The sequence below is a fragment of the Sturnira hondurensis genome, unplaced genomic scaffold (assembly GCF_014824575.4).
Source record: "Sturnira hondurensis isolate 20B ecotype Veracruz unplaced genomic scaffold, ASM1482457v3 Scaffold0000780, whole genome shotgun sequence".
In the NCBI taxonomy this organism is placed as follows: domain Eukaryota; kingdom Metazoa; phylum Chordata; class Mammalia; order Chiroptera; family Phyllostomidae; genus Sturnira; species Sturnira hondurensis.
In genome coordinates this window covers 16,549,694-16,569,735 of record NW_028073411.1, presented here as the reverse complement: position 1 = coordinate 16,569,735, position 20,042 = coordinate 16,549,694, and the positions used below count along the sequence as shown (strand labels likewise).

Below are 20,042 nucleotides of genomic sequence, written 5' to 3'. Positions count from 1 at the left end.
GAGGCCCCCCCGAGCTTCTGCTTGTTCCACGCGCAGCTCCCCGGAGTCGGCATAGGCAGGGTTCTCCTTGGAGCCAGGCGGAGGCCATGCTTCCCGCTGAACTTCCTCTCACAGAATCAGCCAGACCGGACCTTCTGGAATGACTTCAGTGGAGGAGCCAGGACAGAGACCACGAGAGGTTTCCAACCGCCACCCACTGCCATTTCCTTGTCCGAGGTGAAGTTCAGGTCCGAGGCCTGGGCCTCAGGGTCCGAGTTTATCTTCGGGGCCAGCAGAGTCTGGAAGAGAATGGACTTGAACTCCTCTGGCATCTCGACATTGGGCTTCACAGTCTGGGGCTCCACGGGAACATGGCTGTGTCTCTGGCGGGCACCTCCCTGGGAAGACAGTAAAACTGTTCTCAAAAACCAAAGGAGCACGCCTCTGCCTTCCCACAATCACCGCTCCACCCTGTCCCCAGAGCACCTGCCCTGGGCACCGCCTGGCTGCTGGGCCACCTGGGAAGTGACAGCTCCAGGAGCTGGCCGTGGCACGAAGGCCACCAGGTCACCGGGTCAGCTGCGTTTCTTACATCCTTCTCTTTTGCCGTGCGCCCATGCTGCGGGGGTGCCTAGGTCACCACGTTTTACAAACGGAGAAGCAAGGCCCCCAGAGCACCGGTGTGCCCTTCGAGGGGACCCGAGAGCTGTCAGAGCCACACGGGGACCTGCAGCCCGCTGCTGGCCCGCACCCCCAACTCCTTTACCCCCCCCCCCCGCAAGGGCGCAGGGCTGGCATGCTGTCCCCTGCTCTGCCCCAGCTGCTCACCGCAGAGCCAACCTCAAAGGGCCCTGGGGGCTGCCACCCCTGCGGTGACAGGCCTTTGCCTGCTGCTCTGCACCTTGTGCCCACCTTGGTCACCCTGACTGCCCCCCCCACCACCGCTCAGGCGCAGAACCAACCCCTCCCCGAAGAGATCATGGGACCCTGCTCACAGGGGCACAGCTTGTCCCCTTGGCCTGATTCTCGGGGCACCCGTCCTCCCCACCCCACCAGGCCTCGGGGCCCAGGGAGGGTGCGGAGTTGGGCAGCGAGCTGGTGTGTGCGCCCCGGAAGACACAGCCGGCCCACACCCCGGAAACCTGTGGTGAAGGGACCTTCTTTGGAAACGGGGTGTCTGCAGATAGAGTGGAGCCCACCATGACAGGGCAAATATTGTCCGGTCCCACCCGCAGGAAGTCCCTGGAGTCTGGAAATGCAGAGAGACCGGGACGGAGATGGCGGGTGGCAGAGTCCGGGGGGCGGGGGGTGGGGGAGCTGGGGTTGTGTCTCGAGGATGGACTTGTTTTCACAAGGTGGAGAGCGTCCTGAGGTGACGTGGTGACGGTCACATGGCCCCGTGAATTGTTGTGGACACTGAATGCCACGGAACGCCACGGAACGGGACACTTACAAATGGCTCAGAAGGCAGGCTTGTCGTGCCTCATTCAACCCCAGTTTCTAAGGTTGTGACTCTAACTCCTGACTGTGTTCCCCATGCAACTTAGCACCAACCTGAGAAGGCCAACCCTGCTCCCCTGACCAGCCCCCTGGAACACCCCCTATCAAAGCCCCAGAGGGGGGCTGCGGGACCCTGTTTCCCCACTAGGCATCTCTCCCACCCCTCTGCCTGCCTCCGGTCTCCGCCGAAGGAAGTGACCGTGGCTGACGCCCTGCTCCAGCAGGCTTTGGGTAGACAGCCCTTGCCTTCCAGTGTGTTGGGGGCCTTGGTCTTGGTCTATCCCCACGGCGTACACAGTACCAGGGACCACTCTGTGGAAGGGCGGACTCACAAACACCTCGGGAGCTGTCATCACAACGGCATTGACGTGGCTCCCCTCGAGCGCACGCCTGCGCTCCCCAAAGCCACAGCAGCTCCAGGCCTGAGAGCCCAACCAGACGCTGGCCACAGGCCACACCTACAGAACGTGGTGGGGCCAGAGTGCTTTGGGGAGCCGACTGCACGGGTCAGCGGGTGTGAACCCCTCTTACAGCCGCACATGGACACAGACCCTCTGCTGCTCCCCACATGCACGTTACTCTGTGGTTGGAGCTTCGCCGAGTACAGGCCGAGAGAAGACCCCAGTGCGCTTATCAGAGCCAAGACTGTGTCAGGCGAAGCAGCTGCCTCACTAGGGCCACCAGGGGGAGCCGTGAGTGGGGTGGAGAGGAAGGACAGACAGACACCAGACAGGCCTTGCAGGGACCAGGGATTGCAGGCCCAGGACTGAGGACAAGGCAGAGGACCAGGATGGTCCTCCGCACAGGGATGGTCCCCAGGGCTCCCAGGAGGCACCACTCGGAGGTGCGGCAGCCGAGTCCCCTCCCCAGAACAGGGTCTACATAGCTGCCAGCACCATGAGCTGTGTGGCTGAGGCAGCACCCAGCAGGGTGGGAAACTTGGAGACCTCCATCAAAGCTTTAAATCGCGACAGCTCTGACCGAGTGACTCTGCTCCTGGGAAAACCGTGCGTGAAAGGCTCACAGGCACCCTGGGCAGGTGGCTCAGTCGCTTAGAGCATCGTCCCCAGAGGCCAAGCTTGCAGGTTCGATCCCCACTCAGGGCACATACAAGAATCAACTGACGCCCTGGCTGGTGTAGCTCAGTGTATTGAGTGCGGGCCTGCGAACCACAGGACCACGGTTCGATTCCCAGTCAGGGCACATGCCTGGGTTGCAGGCCGGTTCCCTGCAGGCCAACTCCCAGCAGGGGACGCACGAAAGGCAACCATACATTGATGTTTCTCTCCCTCTCTCCTTCCCCTCTAAAGAAAAAGATAAATAAATAAATAAAATATTAAAAAAAAAGAATCAACTGATGAACTCATCAATGAGTGGGACACAAATCCGTGTCTCTCTCTCAGATCCGTAAACATTGAAAAGAGAAAGGCTCTCGGGCACACACGAGCACTCGGGCACTGGGACAGTCACTGCAGCACCATTTCTAACAACCGGAAATCGGAAAGACAGCGAAGGGTCTCTCCACAACAGACATGTGACATCCGCAAGGGGACTGTCACGCCCAGACCTGGAGGCAGCTTCAGGCAAACTCACCAGGACACTGCAAGCCAGGAGAGCCCAGGCATGACAGGGAGGCCCAGATGTCCCCGAGCATTCCAGTTCTGAGACACAAGGTTAGACTAAGGACGGGAATGGGGGCTGGCTGGGGACGGCGGGGACCAGAGACCTGTCAAGACACAGCGAGTGGCCAGGCCCGAGGTAAATGGAGAAAGTCCCGGCGAGCAGGTAGACCCTGGCCCGGCAGAGAGAGGAGGCAGGCAAGGGGCGGGCCAGGGGGTCTGGGCTCCAGGCGGGGCCCCTCTCTGCCTGTCACTGGGTCAGGCTGCAGCTCTGCTACTTTCTGCACGTGTGACCTTCGGCGGGTCATCAAACTTCCCTGGCCCTTAGTGTCCACACCTGGAAATGGGGACGATAACAGTGCTCTCTACCAGGGATGTCCTGTGGCTCAGGTGACATCAACACATGCAACCCACTCAGAACACGCCGGGCCGGGGACATGCTGCCCACAGCCCCCGTTGGGCCCTTGACCGACCTCTCCCTACTTCCCCTCCCCCTGCGCCCGGCAACCTCTGTCCGCTCTGTTTCTCCGAATCTGACTTTCTCTGGACTCCACACGTAGGGGGCATCCTGCCGCATCCGTCTCATGCGCCCGGCTCATCTCGCTCAGCACAAGGCCCGCCAGGGCCCTCCCTCCTGTCCCGAATGGCAGGGTGCTCTTCTTTCTCATGACCGAATACGTCCGACATGGCTTTGCCCCACTAATTTTGAGCTCTGCCGCCTGCCACCTCCGGTCTGCAGATGCACTGAGACAGACCCAGACATTCGCTCCCCTTCCTCTGGGCCCTGTCCAGGCCTGGCGTCGGCTAGCTGAAGGCTCTCCCGATGCTGGGACACCATAGACGTGGACACCTCCCAGCAGGACCTGCTCCTGGTGCCTCCCACCCACTCTTACCTCCAGCAGGCACCCTGCTCTCCTGAGCCTTGTTTTCTGCGCCTGTGAGATGGGCCAGCCCGGCCACTGCGGGGCCCTGGAGACCCTCAGCCAGTACTCACTCAGCATCCCCGGCCCGGCACTGTCCTCAGGGGTGGGGGCAGCCAGGCTGGGCACCGCATGCACGAGGCAGACACAGCTTCCTGCCCCCACAGCTGGCTTTCCAGGATGACGGACGACCCCCCAGAGGACACTTGGCGACATCTGAAGGCCATTTTGGTGGGGGCTGCCAGCATCGACTGGGTAGAGGGCGGATGGCTCTGGGGCACCGAGAGGGAGCCAGGGCACAGGACAGCCTGTGCAGAGTCCCCGGCCCCAGATGCCAAGGGCGACGGTGGAAAAGTCCTGCTCTGGTGGACAGTCAGTGAGCAAAGCTCGGGCTCAAGGTTGGCACAGCTTCGAAGGAGAAAGCCTCCAGCCTGAGACCCAATGAGAGGTGGCCCCCTTGGCACCAAACCAGCCTGGGACGGCCCTTAGCCACAGCCTGGGGGACCCAGAGCTGAGTGGGGCTGGTCCCTGACCCCAGGGCCCCAGCCCACCAGGGGAAACTCACACACCGAGGGGCCGTGTGCTCACATGCAAGTGGCTTGTCCTCTTGCTGAGCCTCAGCCCTTCCGGACTTAAAATGGGGGCGGCGGGACTCACCACACTCGTGTGATGGCTTCAGGGTCCAGTGGGGCCCAGCCATAGGAGGTGTTCAGTCACAGGTCACCAGCACTGTGCTTCAGGGGTGAAGGGACATGGAAAGCTCTGGAATATCAAGAGGAGAGAGTGGCAAGTGCGCCATTGGGAGGCAGAGGAGCTCAGAGACATGGCGTTGGGGACAGGACGGCCACCCAGGGTCTCCAGGCTGACATTCCCCACATGGGTCAGGTCAGGAGGGAGAGTGAGACAAAGGGACCTGCTCAGAGGGTGTCACAGGGCTGCTGAGTGTGTGCGACAAAGCTGAGGGACGAGAAGGGCAGGGCCAGACATGGCGCTGGACAGGACATGCCTGCCGGACCGCGGCCCGGCTCCTGCCTCACCGCCGGAGAGCCTGACCGTCGTTCTCAGCCCGGCGGCCACGGGGCCCCCCAGAACCCACAGGCAGACCTGTCCCTGCTGTCCTAGCGGCACAGACGCCACGTCCTTCCACGCCCCCAGTGCTGTGTACTTGCCAAGCTGCCACCAGGCGCGCACCCTGCCACCACCGCAGGGCTTTGCGCAATTGGAATGCGAGAAAGGGGCCCGTTGCAACTGAGGGTCCGCAGGCCACAGGCCACCGTGCAGGAGGCCTGTCCAAGCTGAGACAGAAGACACGCGCAAGGAGGAGCCAGCCCTCCAAGGTGTGCGGGTCAGAGGGGGCAGAGCCATCCCGGAGGGAGGGGAGCAGAGAGTCTGGCCTGGCCGGGAAGGAGACGCAGGGGTGGCCCCGCAGACTGCCAGCTGCAGCCCTCACGCCCTGTCCGCACCTGCCCGCATCCTGGCCCTGACCAGCTCCCCTGTATGGACTTGGAAACGTACCCACACCCCACCCAAGGACACCGCCTGGATGGGCTGCCTATGTACCTAATTCACTAAAAGGCAATTTTTGTTTTAGATTTGTAAGAAGTAAACATGCGTCACACTTCACTCTCCTATAAACTCACCTGCTCCCTCAGGGCCCGGTGGGTAGGCTTGTGTTGTGGCCACGGCTCTCCTCCACCCGTGAACCCCCGGCATCCCACACAGCCCCCGGGTCCCCACCCCGGTGCCATAGCTGGGTCCTGTGGCACCCACTCCCCCAGCAGGAGGCCCTGCAAACCTGCTCCAGAACAGCGCCCACCCGCACCCCTACCTGCTCTAGAGAAGCCCCCCGATGGGTCCACATCCCTGCCAATGTGTGGTCAGTCCCTAGGCATGCGATGACCACCTGTGCTGGGGTCCAGCCTCGGCAGGATTCAGGGGTCCCTGAAGGATGGACAGTGCAGATGAATGAAGAGTCAGACACCTGATTGGATGCCGGAGAACAGCCAGCCTCTGTGGGTCTGACCGAACTCGCAGAGTTGATTTAGGCTGTATTTTTATAGAGATTGATACATAATAGGTATATGGCATGACCAAGTAAGCAGAAAAGATTAATGCAGAGGTAACTAGAAAAAGTACAGAAAATTCCAAAGATCAAGTTCAACAAAGGTTGTTTTGGCCAGGAGAGCCATTAATTGGACAATTAGAACTCGCTGTATGTACAGAGCTTTAGGTGTCTTAGTATTTATTAAAGTTCTTAGAATTAGGCATGGGGCAATTACTTCTATGTGCTTAGTTCATAATAGCTAATTAGCTGGTCCTGCTTCTTCTATCTGTCTAATTCTAATTAATACTTATTCCTGTCCAGGGTAGAGAAGGGGCTGTTACTCATCAACTTTTAGATATTCAGGGGCTACCCCATTAGGGGGGACTTTGTTCTCCAGCTGAGAAATCATTGTGTACAACTTCATTGGAATTATGTGGATCATTGGGCCTGAAATGCAGTCCCACCACCTACTAACCGCAAAGACAGACACGCAGGGAGAGATAGACAGGAAGTCCAGCCACAGTTGCCTCTGCTGTGCAGATGCATCTCATCCGTCCCGACTGTGTCAAGGGACAGCTGCTGGTCAGCTCCCGACACATCTGGCCAATGAAAATGAAGAGAGGACTGCCCAGAGGATGCTGGGAAATTATAGGAATGACTAAACCTGACCCTGACCTTGACCCTGACCCTGACTCTCCTCTCCACTCATCCAAGGTGGACGGGGTGCTACAGCCACCTTGTGAGCACAGGAGAAGGGGGCAGAGCAGAGACCGAGCCCCGGGACTCCACCTGCCAGGCAGCCTGCTGGAATGCGGCCTGTGCCCAGGGCGGCGGGCTCCCCGGTGGGCCCCCGTCACGTTTGCCGTCCCTTCCAGCTGTCGCCCTGCGCTGCCTCCAGCCTGGCTCCCCAGCAGTCACTTGGCGACTCACTCTCCTCTTTAGCAAACCTTCCTTCTGCTCCAGTCGGCCAGGATTGATTTCTGCTTCCTGCACCTTAGGGCCCTGACTGTGCAGAGGACAGCCTGGCCCGGGCATCTGCCAACAGGCACAGGGCCCCTCCAGGGTGGGGCGCCGAGGGCCACAGTGCCAGGGCCCAGCAGGGGTCCGGCCGTGCTTGGCAGGGCTCGAATGCCCAGCGGAAGAATGTGGACTTGATTCTCTCTCTCTCACTCCAGTTCACACTCAGCACCAACCTGTACGGAGTGGTCCCCAGCACCCATCTGGCCCTGCACACAGTAATCACAACGTTATTACTCCACTCCCTACGCTGTAGGTTGACTTTGTTCTTAAAGTCAAGAAATTTTGACCAAAAGTGTGGTTGACCGGAAACCACAGTTCAGGCAGTTGGCCCAGGCTCGGTGTTCCAGGGCCCTGGTGCCCTCCAAGCTCCTGCTGCGGCCAGTCAGCCTGCCCCCCCCCGCCCCCCTCCCCAGCCACTCAGCCCCCTGAGAGATGGATGGCCTGGGGCTGGCGGAAAGGGGCCGCCCACAGCGCCCAGCTGCTCGGGGACACCGCAGGGGCTCAGATGCCAGATCCCAGCTTTACCACCCCCTTGCCCTGGCTGCTGCCTGGCACCAGCAGACAGTCAGCCCAGGGCAGATCCTGCCCACGCCACCCGCACTCGGGTCAGCAGAAGGCTTCCGTAACGCTCGGAGCCCAGCGAGCAGGTCGCCAGCTTTGAGGCTGGCTGCCTCACGCCTGCTGAGGCTGAGGTGACAGTCCACTTTCTTATGCCACGTTCATTGAAACGAAGCCTTCCCAGGATGAGCCCTGCCTGTGAGCCGAAAGGGTTCCGGGGTGCCACGCAAGCCACGAGGCAGAAAGGGCGAATGGTGCCGGTTCCCAGGGCCAGGGCCACATCTCAGACCATCTGCCCAGCGGAAGGGCCCGCCCGGGACACCCCTCCTCTGGGGCGTGGGTGTCACGAGTCTTTTGTGGGAATCGGGGACAGTGATGAGGAAGCATCACTTCTGCCAGCCGCAAGGGCCAGGCGCTTGCGGGGTACATGCTGTTCGATTCCCTCAGTCCCTCTGTCAGCATTAGTAAGTGCTGTCCCCCACCCCCAGTGCAGACAGGAAGATGGGTGAGACCCAGGGGTGCTGGGGGGACTGGACTCAAGACTAGGGCCCACTTCACTGGTCTGCCCCTCACCATAAAAGAAAGACAGAGTGCAGGGCGAGGCTGAAGTGACCTGGGAGACTTCACGGAGGAGGAGGCATTTTCCCTGAGCACGGAAGGGGGTGTAGAGCAGGGAAGGGCCTTCTCCAGAAGGAACACAGAGGTGAGCGGATGGGAGGGCCAGCGCCCCCACGAGTTTCCCCAGCTCACCTCCAAAGGGGAGCGGGTGAGAAGCTGAATCCAGAAGAATGAGCTGGTGTTCTCTGTCTCCTTGGAACAAAGCTCTGAGGCCAAATTTCACAGTTCTCTTTCCTCTTTAATCCCTGTTGGGTTTGAAGCCTGCATTTCTGGCAGCCGCACCCCCCGAGGCTCCAGGCATTCAGAAGAGATGATGTGGCAAAGCGAGGCACAGGGTGTCCAGGAGGGAAAGGGGCCCGGGTGGGGTTTGGGGGTGGCACAGGGTGGAAATGAGAAGGAAGTGGGAGAATGGAGGCTTAGCAGGGGTTCTGAGGTGGGTGGCGCCACCCACAGAGGAAAGGACGGGAACCTTCGAGTGCCTGCCCCTGTGGCATGTGCCCCTCGGTAGCTGCTCGGACGAGGTGACACCTGGAATCCCAGGCTGCCTTTGCTTGCCTACACGGATCAAGTGCCTGCCAGGTGTTCGCGCCACTCTGTGTCCTGGGACCATGGAGTTCGACCTCCGTGACCCATTCCCCCACCAGAACCAATGTGCTTCCAGGGATTGACAGCAATCCATAAGACAAGGGCAGAGGGGACAGTGCTCAGGGGACACACCCCTGATGGAAGGGGGGTCTGTGTGGACAGACCCAGCTGCTGGTGAGGGTACTGACAGGCAGGCAGGGGCCCCAGGGAGCTGGTTCTGTTTTTCAGACCTTGCTGGCCCTGGGACCACAGGACACTCAGACACAGGCCTCACACGCAAAACAGACCGGACACCGGTCTGGGCCTTCAGCCACACCCTCCTGGCCCCAGTCTCAGCCAGACTTGCTGCAGCCACGAGGGGAAAATAACTGCTTCTTGTAATAAGCCACCCAATTTGGGAAGCAGGGTCCTCTGTCACGCAGCGCTAATGCGGCAACAGCTCACCGACACACAACGGCAGCGGGGCCCCAGCATTGCTTGGCTGGCGGTCCGCTGAGCTCGAGGAAGCTCCGAGCAGTCAAAGGCTTCCAGGAGGAGCTGGCGTGTGGCCTGAGCCTGGAGGATGAGCACGAGCAGAAAGTCCGGAGACACTCCAGGCAGACGGAGGAACCACAGAAGGTCTCAGGCAGGGAAGGGCACAAGGCCGGTGGGGAAGCTGCAGGACAAGAGGCTCGGTTTGGCCCAGCCAGAGCATGAGGCAGAGCATGAGGCCCGCGCTGCCTGTGGGCTGTTGAACCTGACAGAGGCCCTTGCCTGGTAAGCTGACCCCCACTCTGCCGCCCCTACTCTGCCCCAGGAGACAGCCATTGTCCACCGGCCCTGGCCCAGGACTCTGCACGGAGGGCCATCTGCTGGCTCCTGGACTTCCATGGCCACCTCTAAGCTGGACATTGAAGAGAGAGCAGTTCATTCTGGGGTCACCCCCCTGTACCGCCCACCTCCTTCCGATGCAACTTGGGGACAGTCTCAGCTCCAGGGCTTCTGCCTCTAATCCCCAGCCACCAGGCACCTGAAGGGGACACCCCCCCTCTCTCAGCAGGATTGTTACTGGTGGACATCCCTGAGGGGGAGTGCTTAGGGAAGGACTGGGGCCTGGCACCATGGCCTGCTATGCCCCCTGCTGTCCAGGGCTGCTCACTGCAGTTCCAGCTCCAAGGGAAAAGCATTGCACTGTCATCTCAGGAAGGCACCACGTTGTAGGGCGGTGGGTCAGCGCTGACTGACACCCAGCCTCTCCATCACGGCTGGGTTCGCCGCCACCTCTCCTGGTGGACGGGCTGGCCTTAGTCCCAGCTCACACCCCTCCTGGGGGACTTCTCTTACAGCCCCAGGGAACAAGCACTTGTCAATATCCCAAACTGTCCCCTCCATTTTCCCCACCCCACAGCCTTAGAAAGCATGTGGTCTCTGTCACAACGCACAGCAGAGGACAGCCTTTGGTGAGGTGCGTCTGCCCTCCCTTTGCTGTTCAAGCCCCCATCTTGGTTTTGTTGCCGAGGGTGGATGTCCTGCTCCTGGTGGCCTAGTCTGCTCCGGCCAGGACCTCACTTTCCTGCCCGTGACAGCAAACTCCTTCCTCGAATGGCAGACCCCCATGGGGCTCGGCCGCACAGAACGTGACTGCTACTGCTGGAGGCCCAGGGACATCTCGCTCTGAGACACAAGTCTGTGAGCTGGGCCCAGCGGGGGACTGCTGCCCCCTTCACCCAGGACGAACTGGGACTCGGAGGGGAAAGGTGGCCTGTTCAACGTCACACAGCTACTCAGGGGCAGAGACCGAGGCCCTGACTCCCCCTCTAACCAGAAATGGCTGCCCACAGCCCCCAAGGAAACCGACTTAGCCATAAATTGGGCATCACAGGATTTACCACGAAGAGCTGTTTCAGCATTCAAACAAAATTACATACGAAAATATTGCCGTAAACAGCTGAGTTGTAGCCATGCTCAAGTTGTCAGGACAGCACTTCACCTCTAGAGCAGGGCTGTTTTATGCAGACCCCTCCTACACTGGAAGAGCTCCTAGCCAGCCTTCCAAGCCCAGGCCCCAGTGCCCCTCCCTGGGAGGCCTGCTGGACTCCTCACTGTGGGGGTGCAGAGTACAGGTGCAGAGTAGCACGTGGCACTTCCCAGCGGAAGCTTTAAGACCAGTGCTTGACCCCCGTCGTTGTCTTCTCCTGCATAAAGACCCTGGCAGCGTTTCAGGGTGCAGCTCCTCCCTGAGGAGGAGGGCACTCCGCCCTCCACCAGCAGAGGCAGAAGGAAGCCTCTGTCCGTCCGCCCCATCTCCCTTTGGAGCAGTGCCCACTGTGGTCACCAGGCGGCAGCACAAGCAGGCCTCTGTTCCGGGAAATCCCAGTTTAGGGTCAGGATCCGGGGCATGACCTAGAGACAGACCAGCGGGACTGACGGGCGCTTGGATGTGCCCAGCTGGTTGGACGCCCGCTGGTTGTCTGTCCGGCTGTGACTCTCTGCTGATGGTCCCCGCTGCTCCATGCGCTACCTACAGCAGGACGTCCCTCTGATTTGCTCCGAGCCTCAGGAAGAGTTAGGAAAGGAGTGTTCGTATCTCTTTTAATCCTCGCAATAAATAGTAAGACCCCAGATGTACAAGGCAGCATGTCAAAGCCAAGAGCAAGTGAGCTACCCAACCAAGGTCACAGCCAGTGAACGTGACATACTGTTTTAAATTTTATTACAGAAAAGTTCAAGTATATACAGACTTCCACAGTATCCATCATCCATTGAACCACTGGCCAACATTTTGCTACTTGTGTTTCTCCTACTTGTTTTTTTTAAGATTTTATTTTTTTTAATTTACATTTAGAGAGAGAGAGAGAAAGGGAAGGAAAGAAACATCAGTATGTGATTGCCTCCCGTATGCCCCCAAATGGGAACTTGGCCCACAACCCAGAGCCTGCAACCCAGACCTGTGCCCTGTCTGGAATCGAACCAGTGAACACTTTGGTTCGCAGCCCGCGCTCAATCCACTGAGCTACGCTAGCCAGGGCTGTTTGTTTTTACTTAACTAGAGTATTTACAAAGCACATTCCATTCCAGACACCGTGGTAATTCACTGTAAATACTTCCATTTGCATCTCTTAGAGACTAGGACACTTTCCCCCAACCACTACCTCTCCCTAAAAACAGGATCCGTAGCTCGTCATTGTCTGCTCCCACCCCTATCTCCGTGCCGCGCACAAAGGTTCCCAGTCGGTGTGTTCCACCGCGACCCAAAGAAGGCCCGCACATCCCGTTCGGCTGTGTTTACGCTCTTTTACCCCCAAACAGTCCTAATTCCCTTTTTCCCTCCAGGCCCTTAGGAATTACAAACGGCGCCTTTTCACACAGAACATCCACAATTCCGGATTTGGCCGCGTGCCGTCTGCAGGTGGCACAGGGCCCGCCCGGCGAACAGCAGGCGCTCATTCATTCAACACAATGAACGGTTCACGGGGAGCGACGCAGAGTAACTGAGGTCTGGGCGTCACAAAGGCGACCTGCAGCAGCGCTGCACCCGGGAGGCCTCCGCCCTGGGGCGAGCGCGGGCTCCCGCCCTCGGGTCTCGGTGGAGCGGACTGCAGGCCGGGTCGTGCTGACCCAGGAGCCAGGCTCCAGAGCGCCGGGGCCGCCCCGAGGGACCGCAACTCAGAGACACCGAACCCTTTCAGCACCTCGGCTCCTTCGTGGCACGTGTACAGTGGCACTGATCTTTGACGTCAGATTGAGGAAAACGTCGGATTCGTGAGCTTTAACTTTCTCCGAGGTTTTCCCTTTCTCATTTTTATCTGCTTTGTGTTTTACTGAGAAAACTGAAGGTGCTGGCTGGAAAGGTGTAAAGAAAACCAGCACACACCCATCGCCTAACTTCAGAGAACGTTCTGTTGCAGTGTCTCCCGGGGGCGGCGGTGTTTCTGTGCTAACGAAAGGTACGGAAAGCGGTGGAGGGCTCTCCTCGACCTGCGCCTTCCCCGGCCCCTTCTCCAGCTCAGCGCGAAGGCCGAAGGGGGTGTGGTGCCGCCCAAATCGCTGCCTCTAACGTACCCTGCTGGGCTTTTGCCCTCAGCCTGACTACCTGCAGTCAACCAACGCTGGGCGCTTTGCGCCCGGCACCGAGCCAGGAGTCGGGGCTGGAAGGGAAACGAGACAAGTGCCCGCTCCGCACCAAAACTGTCCCCTAGTGCAAAGGTCGGTCTGAAGTGAGAACTGGGATGTTCGAAGAGGAAACCAAAACGTGCGCACTTCCGGCGCCCTAGTCGCCCCCCGTGCTTCCTCCCCATTGGTCCTTCCCTTGACCACGCCCCGCTCTTGGCAGAGGGAAACCTCAGACCTAGTCCACCCACCGTGACCCATGAATATTGGTGGTTATTGCTCGTCCGTCAGAGGAAATACGGTCTCGGATTGGCTGAAAGGAAGTAGTAGGCACAGAGTCTGCGCGAGCTGCCCGGACCTAAGGGGCGGACTAGCGGCGTCCGCGCATGCCTAGTACGTGCGCAGTGCTTGCGCGGGTGGCAGTCATGGCGGCTCGTTGCGTGAGTTTGCTGCGGCGCAGCCTCCCAGCTTTGGCGTTGTCTCTTAGGTAAGAGGGTAAGGCGCGCCTGGCTGCCCTCGGCCGAAAGGTGCAGTCCTCAGTGCCTCTTTGCCCGGGTCTGGCCTGGAAGCGAGGCGTCGTGGGCCGCGGACGCCCGCGCGGGCCTGGACTGGAAGGGGCGGTGCGCCCCGCGTGCTGGAGGCCGGCGCCTACCCCCCGCACGCGTGTCTCCGGGTCAGTGTACAGTCCATACGTGCGCGCGCCCTGGCACCCGTAACCTCAGCCCTGGGACTGCGGGAACCGCGGGCGAGGCCGCCGCAGAACCAGGCGCGGGCGCTGGGGCAGCGCAAGGTTGGGTCTGCATCGCTCTCGCCCGGAAAGTTTATGGAATCAAGGCTCGGGTCAGCCGTTCACTCGCCCCGAGTTCCTGCTCCACCTCCGCCTTTTCCCGCATCTGAGGTCAGAAGCGCAACGGAGCTTGGCCCGCCGTAGGGAGAGGAGTTTGTTTAGACCGGCGCAATGACGACAGTGTGGGTCACAGAGCACACCCGGTCTTTACGCTCGCGGAGTTCACCCCCACGCACGGGGAGCCCAGGCGGGCCGGCCGAGATTATAGAGGATGAAAGGGACTGCTACCCTAATAAGTTACATAAACAAAACAGTGGAATAAAAGGGCAGGGATCCACCTGAAATGCCTGCGTAAAAAGGTCTTTTGCCCCAGTAGTTTGTGACTTTGTATCTGGAAGTAATGCCAGGAGAGAGGGGCCAGCCAACATTAATGCCTGTTGGTGGGAAGAGGCTCTAGTGGGGGAGCCGGGAGAACTGGATTGCAGTCGTGGCATTTAGGGTTACTGAGCTCTGTGACCCAGGTTTCCTCTCTGCGTCCACGACAAGTGCTGCGGTGCCACATGGATGGGCTGTGACTGCCATATCCAGAGGTGTGGCAGCTAGGAAGTAAAATGGGTTTCTTTTTTGAAGTGAGAAAGATACAAATACAATGAAAAGGTTACTCTTCACCACCCCCCGAGTAACAAGACTAATGGATCCTGCATTCCGCTCTGCCTGAGACCGCACCTGCAGACGTGGGATCTCGGGGTGGTCTTTGCACAGATGGGGTTCTGTTTTTGCACTGCATTTCTCACAGTGTTCAGATCGTGGAAGCAGCAGTTCAACTGCGTCCGAGTGTGGCATTTTCCTGCTTATCGTTGAAGTGTGCTGCCCTAAGCATCCTTGTGCGTCCCGCATGCCCATGGCTTTGCCGTCCGCTGAGGCAATTTTCTCCAATCTGGGGAGAAAATGGAATGTAGTCTGTGTTCAGACTGGACTAGGGCATTAATTAAGAAAGCTGCACTGGTCCAGGTGAAGAAATCTAGGTTTAAAGACTGTTCTGTCATTTGCTCAAGGCTCTGTGACCTTGGGCTTATCACTTGACCTTTTGGATGTAGGGATCAGAGTGGATAGGATAGCACAGTGAGTCACTTCCAGGATTAGTTTTAGAGGTCTTTTACCCCCTTGTACATGCCCTGAACCTCTCCCATCTCTGCTCCTCCAAGCACTGCCCTCTTCCTGGGGTGGGTCTGTCAAGCCCACTGCCAGCCCCACAGGCCTAACTCAGACCATGGTTCAGAGCCCCTCTGCACGAAGCCTTTCATGGTTTCCATGCCCCAAAGCTAGAAATATTTGCTTATGCTGAGCTTCTCACGGTGCGAGATTCCTCTTTTACCACTTTTAAACCCAAAATTATAATTATTTGATATCTTTTTTGATAGTAAGCATGATAGTAAGTACCCTGTGGCAGGGTGTCTGCCATGTTCATGTTTGAGGTCAGCGTCAGCTCTGGGCCTCACCTCCGATACTGGCTGCTCCGTGAGCACGTGGTGGGAGGCCTGGAGGACGTGACTCGGGATGGAGAGAGGCAGCAGCATCAGAGCTTGAGGCAGGCTCCTGACATACTTGTGTAGGCCCGTGTGACAGAAGGTTTATAGATAGCTTCTGCGTGTCGTACATGATTTGCCTTTATTAGATCCAAGGGCAACCCTTTCTCCCCTTACTCCCCTTAACAAGTCAATAGCAAATAGTCTTAATTATCTCACATTTCAAAACTCACACCTGTGGTCTGTGCAGACCCCACACCAGGCCCGCCCCTCGGCTGCTGTGCACAGCTGCGAAGCAGAAGAACGACGGCCAGAGCCTGGAGGAGGACGCAGGGCTCAGTGAGCAGAAGGCAGACCCTCCCTCTACAGAGAAGACGCTCCTGGAGGAGAAGGCCAAGTTGGAGGAGCAGCTGAAGGAGGCCACGGTAAGGCCGGCAGGCTCTGTGGTGAGCGGGTCCAGTCGTCTGCCCAAGAACGACAGTCGGGTTCTACGGCAAGTCACTGCTGTAGGAACTAGAACGCCAGTCCTTTGTGGCTCTGGTTCTGTCGTAAGACTCATCTTCACAAACTGCGTGGGCTAGACTGAATTAAGACTTAAAATAGTCTTGACAAATGAGGAGAGTGCTGCATGCGGCTTCAGCTGGGTCTGAGGGCCGGGCCGGGTGGGAGGCCAGGGCTGTGCAAGCTGGTCGGTAGTGAGGAGGGCCGGGTGAAATGGTGCGGGTGGCACAGCTCTGTCAGGTAAGGGTTTAGGAATGGCAGCACCTGTTACGGGCCCACACTGTCCTGACACCCATCCTGTGAGTTCACTGTAATATCCCTGTTCATGGAGGAGGAATCTGAGGCACAGAAAGGCTGAGTAAGCTTCCTCAGGTCACCCAGCTGCCACAAGCCAGGGCCAGGGTCTCAGCCCTCCCTGGAGACCTTCCCCTGAACCACAGAACAGGAGCTGACTGAATGAAGACTGGAAGCAGATGGGGTGTAGTAGTCAGCTCCCCCCAAGAGGAAGCTGGTACAAGATATGTTGACATGCTCGGGGGATGAGCGAGGTTGCATCAACGGGAGAGGGGAGGATGCTCCCGTAATTCAGGTGATTAAACAAGAAATGTAACTTGAGCCACGTCTGGGCAACGGTAAAAACGCCCAAGTTTCATTGCTGGGCTTTTTTTTATCTCTCCGATGAACTAAAGGCTGAAACTGTCCATGTAGGCGTGTGGTTCTCCTGAACCTCCAGTTGGCCGGAACCCGGGTGCTGGAGTCCCAGGAGTCAGGCGCTCTGCCCAGGAAGTGAGTGGCCCTTCCCTGAGGAGTGATGAGGCCATGAGGGCCCCGAGCTTTTGTTTTTTCTTTCCACGGATGTCCACTAAGGATAGCCATGGAGGCCACATAAGTATCTGTTACCTTGACATGTCACTCCCGCTCACTGGAAACAGTGACACAGGTGTAATGTAGCGCTGGCTGTAGTCCAGAGTCTGAAACATCGTAACAGATAGTCTGTATTTTGACATGGAGTTTTTACATCGAATTGCTCTCCTATGAATTTGTTCCATGCTTTATTCATGTAAGTTTCCTTTTTTCTTTTTTTAGGAAAAATACAAACGAGCTTTGGCAGATACTGAGAATCTGAGGCAGAGGACCCAAAAATTGGTAGAGGAGGCAAAATTATATGGTAACTCTCAGCATTATATGGTACTGGTCTGGGAAAACGCGGCCTGGGGAGGCCAGGCGGGATGCGGACGTGTGCACCAGACAGCGCGCCCAGCCAAGGGGGCGGGGCCTGCTGCACGTGCAGCCCTCCTCGTCCTCTCTCCATCCTCACCGGAGGACACGCTTCCTGATTTTAGAGGGAGGAGGGGCAGAGAAACATTGTTTGCCTCTTGCACATGCCCCAACTGGTGTCTAAGCCCAGAATTCATGTGCCCTGACCAGGAATCGAACCCACAACCTTTCATCCAGCAGGATGACACTCCCACCAACTGAGCCACACCAGCTAAGGTGCCCCCTCCCCATTTTTAAGATGTGTCAGCAGAGAAGTGTGTAAGGAGCAAAAGCTGGGGTAGTGACGGGCATTTAGAATTGTGAGCAGGGTCCCTTTAGCAGGGAGGGTACTTACTGCTTCTCCACACGGCGGCCTCGCTGCGACCCCGGTCATTCTGGCAGGTCAGCCCGTCTGGGGTCCATTTCCTTAGCATTACCAGCAGTAACACCTATACCACTTAGGTCTCCTAAAATGCTGTCTGTCTGGGTATTTGTCACTGTCCTTCCCATTCTACAGTTGAGCTCATTGAGGCTCAAGCAACTTGCACTGGTCACATAGTTGGTAAGCACAGCCCAGTGCAGCTGCCCCGAGGCATGTGCTCAGGAACCCTGAGGCCGCCGTGCGCGTGCCCGGGAGCCAGCCGTCAGGCAGGCGCTCCCCTGTGTGTGCCCCAGGAGGAGCCCCCGCGGGCAGAGTCTCCTGGGAGGGGCCTGGGGGAAGCAGGTGCCAGTGGAGTGCCATGGAATCCCTGACTTCATTTGGCATCAGAAGCATTTTTGGAAGCCACCAAAATGATATAAGACGCTGCCTTGCCTTGAATCTGGAGTGGCTTTTCTAATGTCCTGTCTTCTGGTAGATTGAGGTGAAGGCTTGGGGATGTGCCTTGGGCACTTGCAGCCCACGGCGCCTGCCGGTTGCTACCCTGCAGTGAACACTTGCAGTGTGGCGGGCACTCCGAGCACGCAGGGCTCCTCGGCTCCGCAGAACTGCCCTGTGGCGGGCAGTTACTGTCCCTGCTCTGTAACCAAAGGAGTGGAGGCACAGACTGACCCAGGTCACACAGCTGTGGAGTGACCGCCAGCTCCTTGCAGTCGGGGGTGGGGGGCCCTACCGGGGGGACATGCCATTTCCCCTGGTCTGCTGGCCGGAGGTGGTTCTGCAGATTGCCAGCTGCCAGTCTTCCTACCTGATCAGCTGTGTCTCGACTCAGATGCTTTTTGTTTCTTTTTCAGTCAAGCCATTGAAGTGGCAGCTTTGAGTTGCCCATCCAGTTGATATGAATGGAATGCAAATGTTACTCTTTCACTTTGTTCAGGCATTCAGGCCTTCTGCAAGGACTTGTTAGAGGTGGCGGACGTTTTGGAGAAGGCGACGCAGTCTGTTCCCAAAGAGGAGATTTCGGAGGGCAACCCTCACCTCAAGAACCTGTACGAGGGGCTGGTGATGACCGAGGTCCAGATCCAGAAGGTGTTCACCAAGCACGGCCTCCTCAGGCTGGACCCCGTGGGGGCCAAGTTCGACCCTTACGAGCACGAGGCCTTGTTCCACACACCGGTGGAGGGGAAAGAGCCGGGCACAGTGGCACTGGTGAACAAGGTGGGCTACAAGCTGCATGGGCGCACCCTGCGGCCAGCCCTGGTGGGGGTGGTGAAGGGGGCGTAGCTGCCCACAGGACTCGGGTGGGCTTTTGGTGGTCACTGCTGTAACTCCTAAAGGGCTGGTTCACCTGGTCTCCTCCTGGCCCCTCCCCACACCTTGTTGGAAAGCATTAGTGACCAGCGCCTGACGGGAAGTTGAGGCTGAGCGCACAGCTGCGTTACTGGGCTGTAATTTGGGAGCTGTTTGTGGATTTCCAGGACCTGTTTAACAGGTCACGTGCTTACAGGACAGGCCTATGGGACACCACTGGACCCTGCAGTGTCATGAGTGATGCTGTGCCTGCTCTGGTGGTTTCAAACTATTTTAAACCAATAAAAGGTCTTGGGGACTCGTGCTGTTTCGCTAGCGGGCCACGCCCGGCTGCCCGGTGCGTCCTCTGCTGCTCGCAGCAGCTCTTGAGCTGGGGAACACTGGGCCCACTGCGCTCACTCAGGGAGGGCACGGCAGGAGTTGAAACCCTGTCCTCAGTGAAGAACACAGGCGAGTTCATTCGTAATTACCATCCAGCTGCCAGAAAAGAGCAACTCCTGGCTTCTCTTCAGAGGTGTGAAGTGAGCGTAGGAACCCCAGTGGTTCTCACGACCTTATTCTGCCAGTAACCAAATTGGACAGAGTCCGTTGCTGCTGTCTGTTCATCTACACCTAGAAAAGTTTAACTCTTATGTTCAGCCAGGTACTGAGGATCTAAGGGCTGTCCCCTGTAAGGTGGACTTCCTCAAAATCCAAGGACTGCATGCTCACTGGATTTCAGATGTTTTGTTTTTTCATTTTAAGAGGATTAAAGCCCTAACGTCTATTTTCCTACGTTCTAATATCTTGTGTACCGTGGTGTGTGGGTGCAAAGGAAAGTGTGGCTTGGCTTTCCCATTCTCTGGTCACGCCATGGAGCTGTGTGCTTGACGTGTGTGGACACGTGTCAGCTTCTGTCACAGACGTGCAGGCTGGCATGGCCGGCCTATGAACAATGAAGGGGACCACAGACACTCAGGAGCTGCAGCAAGAAGTCTGCCAAGGCTGGGTCGTGCCTCGCCATAGGACCCTCTGTGTCTCTTATAGACAAAGAACCCCATAGCCTCTGCTTCTAAGGGGTGCTTCTAGGGTCGAAGGTCAATACTGCTCAGTCCATTACTGCATACAAAGTAGGGAGCAGTCATTTTACCTTGCTTACGACTTTGAAAAATGTCAGTAATATTCCCATAATTAAAAATCAAAGTGTATGCAATTCCAAAACATTTTTCCTCCTCTATTTGATCAAAGACACGTTCCAGGACTGAAGGCAGCCCGGCCTCACGTGTTGAGGAGAGTACTCATTTTCAGTGAGTCCTGTGAACCCATGTGGTCCCCACTGTTCACCAAAGGCTACAGGTGCTGAAAGGCTC

General features: G+C 58.0%; 1 protein-coding gene across 2 annotated transcripts; it reads left to right on the top strand.

Moving 5' to 3' along the window:
- The first annotated feature begins 13,303 nt into the window (after positions 1-13,303).
- Positions 13,304-18,994, top strand: GRPEL1 (GrpE like 1, mitochondrial). 2 transcript variants are annotated; one of them, XM_037046275.1, is made up of 4 exons: positions 13,304-13,419; positions 15,508-15,670; positions 16,833-16,914; positions 18,320-18,994. In XM_037046275.1, exons 1-4 carry the CDS (start codon positions 13,319-13,321, stop codon positions 18,664-18,666), a joined length of 693 nt encoding a protein of 230 aa, XP_036902170.1. In that variant the 5' UTR covers positions 13,304-13,318; the 3' UTR covers positions 18,667-18,994. The 2 variants fall into 2 exon arrangements, with proteins under 2 accessions (XP_036902170.1, XP_036902164.1); XM_037046269.1 differs by having other exon boundaries at positions 15,496-15,670.
- The last annotated feature ends 1,048 nt before the right edge of the window (positions 18,995-20,042 follow it).

Bases quoted from the DNA above. Each gene is read 5' to 3' on its own strand.
- GRPEL1 (XM_037046269.1), top strand. From the start codon at position 13,319: ATGCCTAGTACGTGCGCAGTGCTTGCGCGGGTGGCAGTCATGGCGGCT. The intron at 15,671-16,832 runs GTAAGGCCGGCA...TTCTTTTTTTAG, and splicing joins AGCAGCTGAAGGAGGCCACG to GAAAAATACAAACGAGCTTT. The intron at 16,915-18,319 runs GTAACTCTCAGC...CACTTTGTTCAG, and splicing joins AGAGGAGGCAAAATTATATG to GCATTCAGGCCTTCTGCAAG.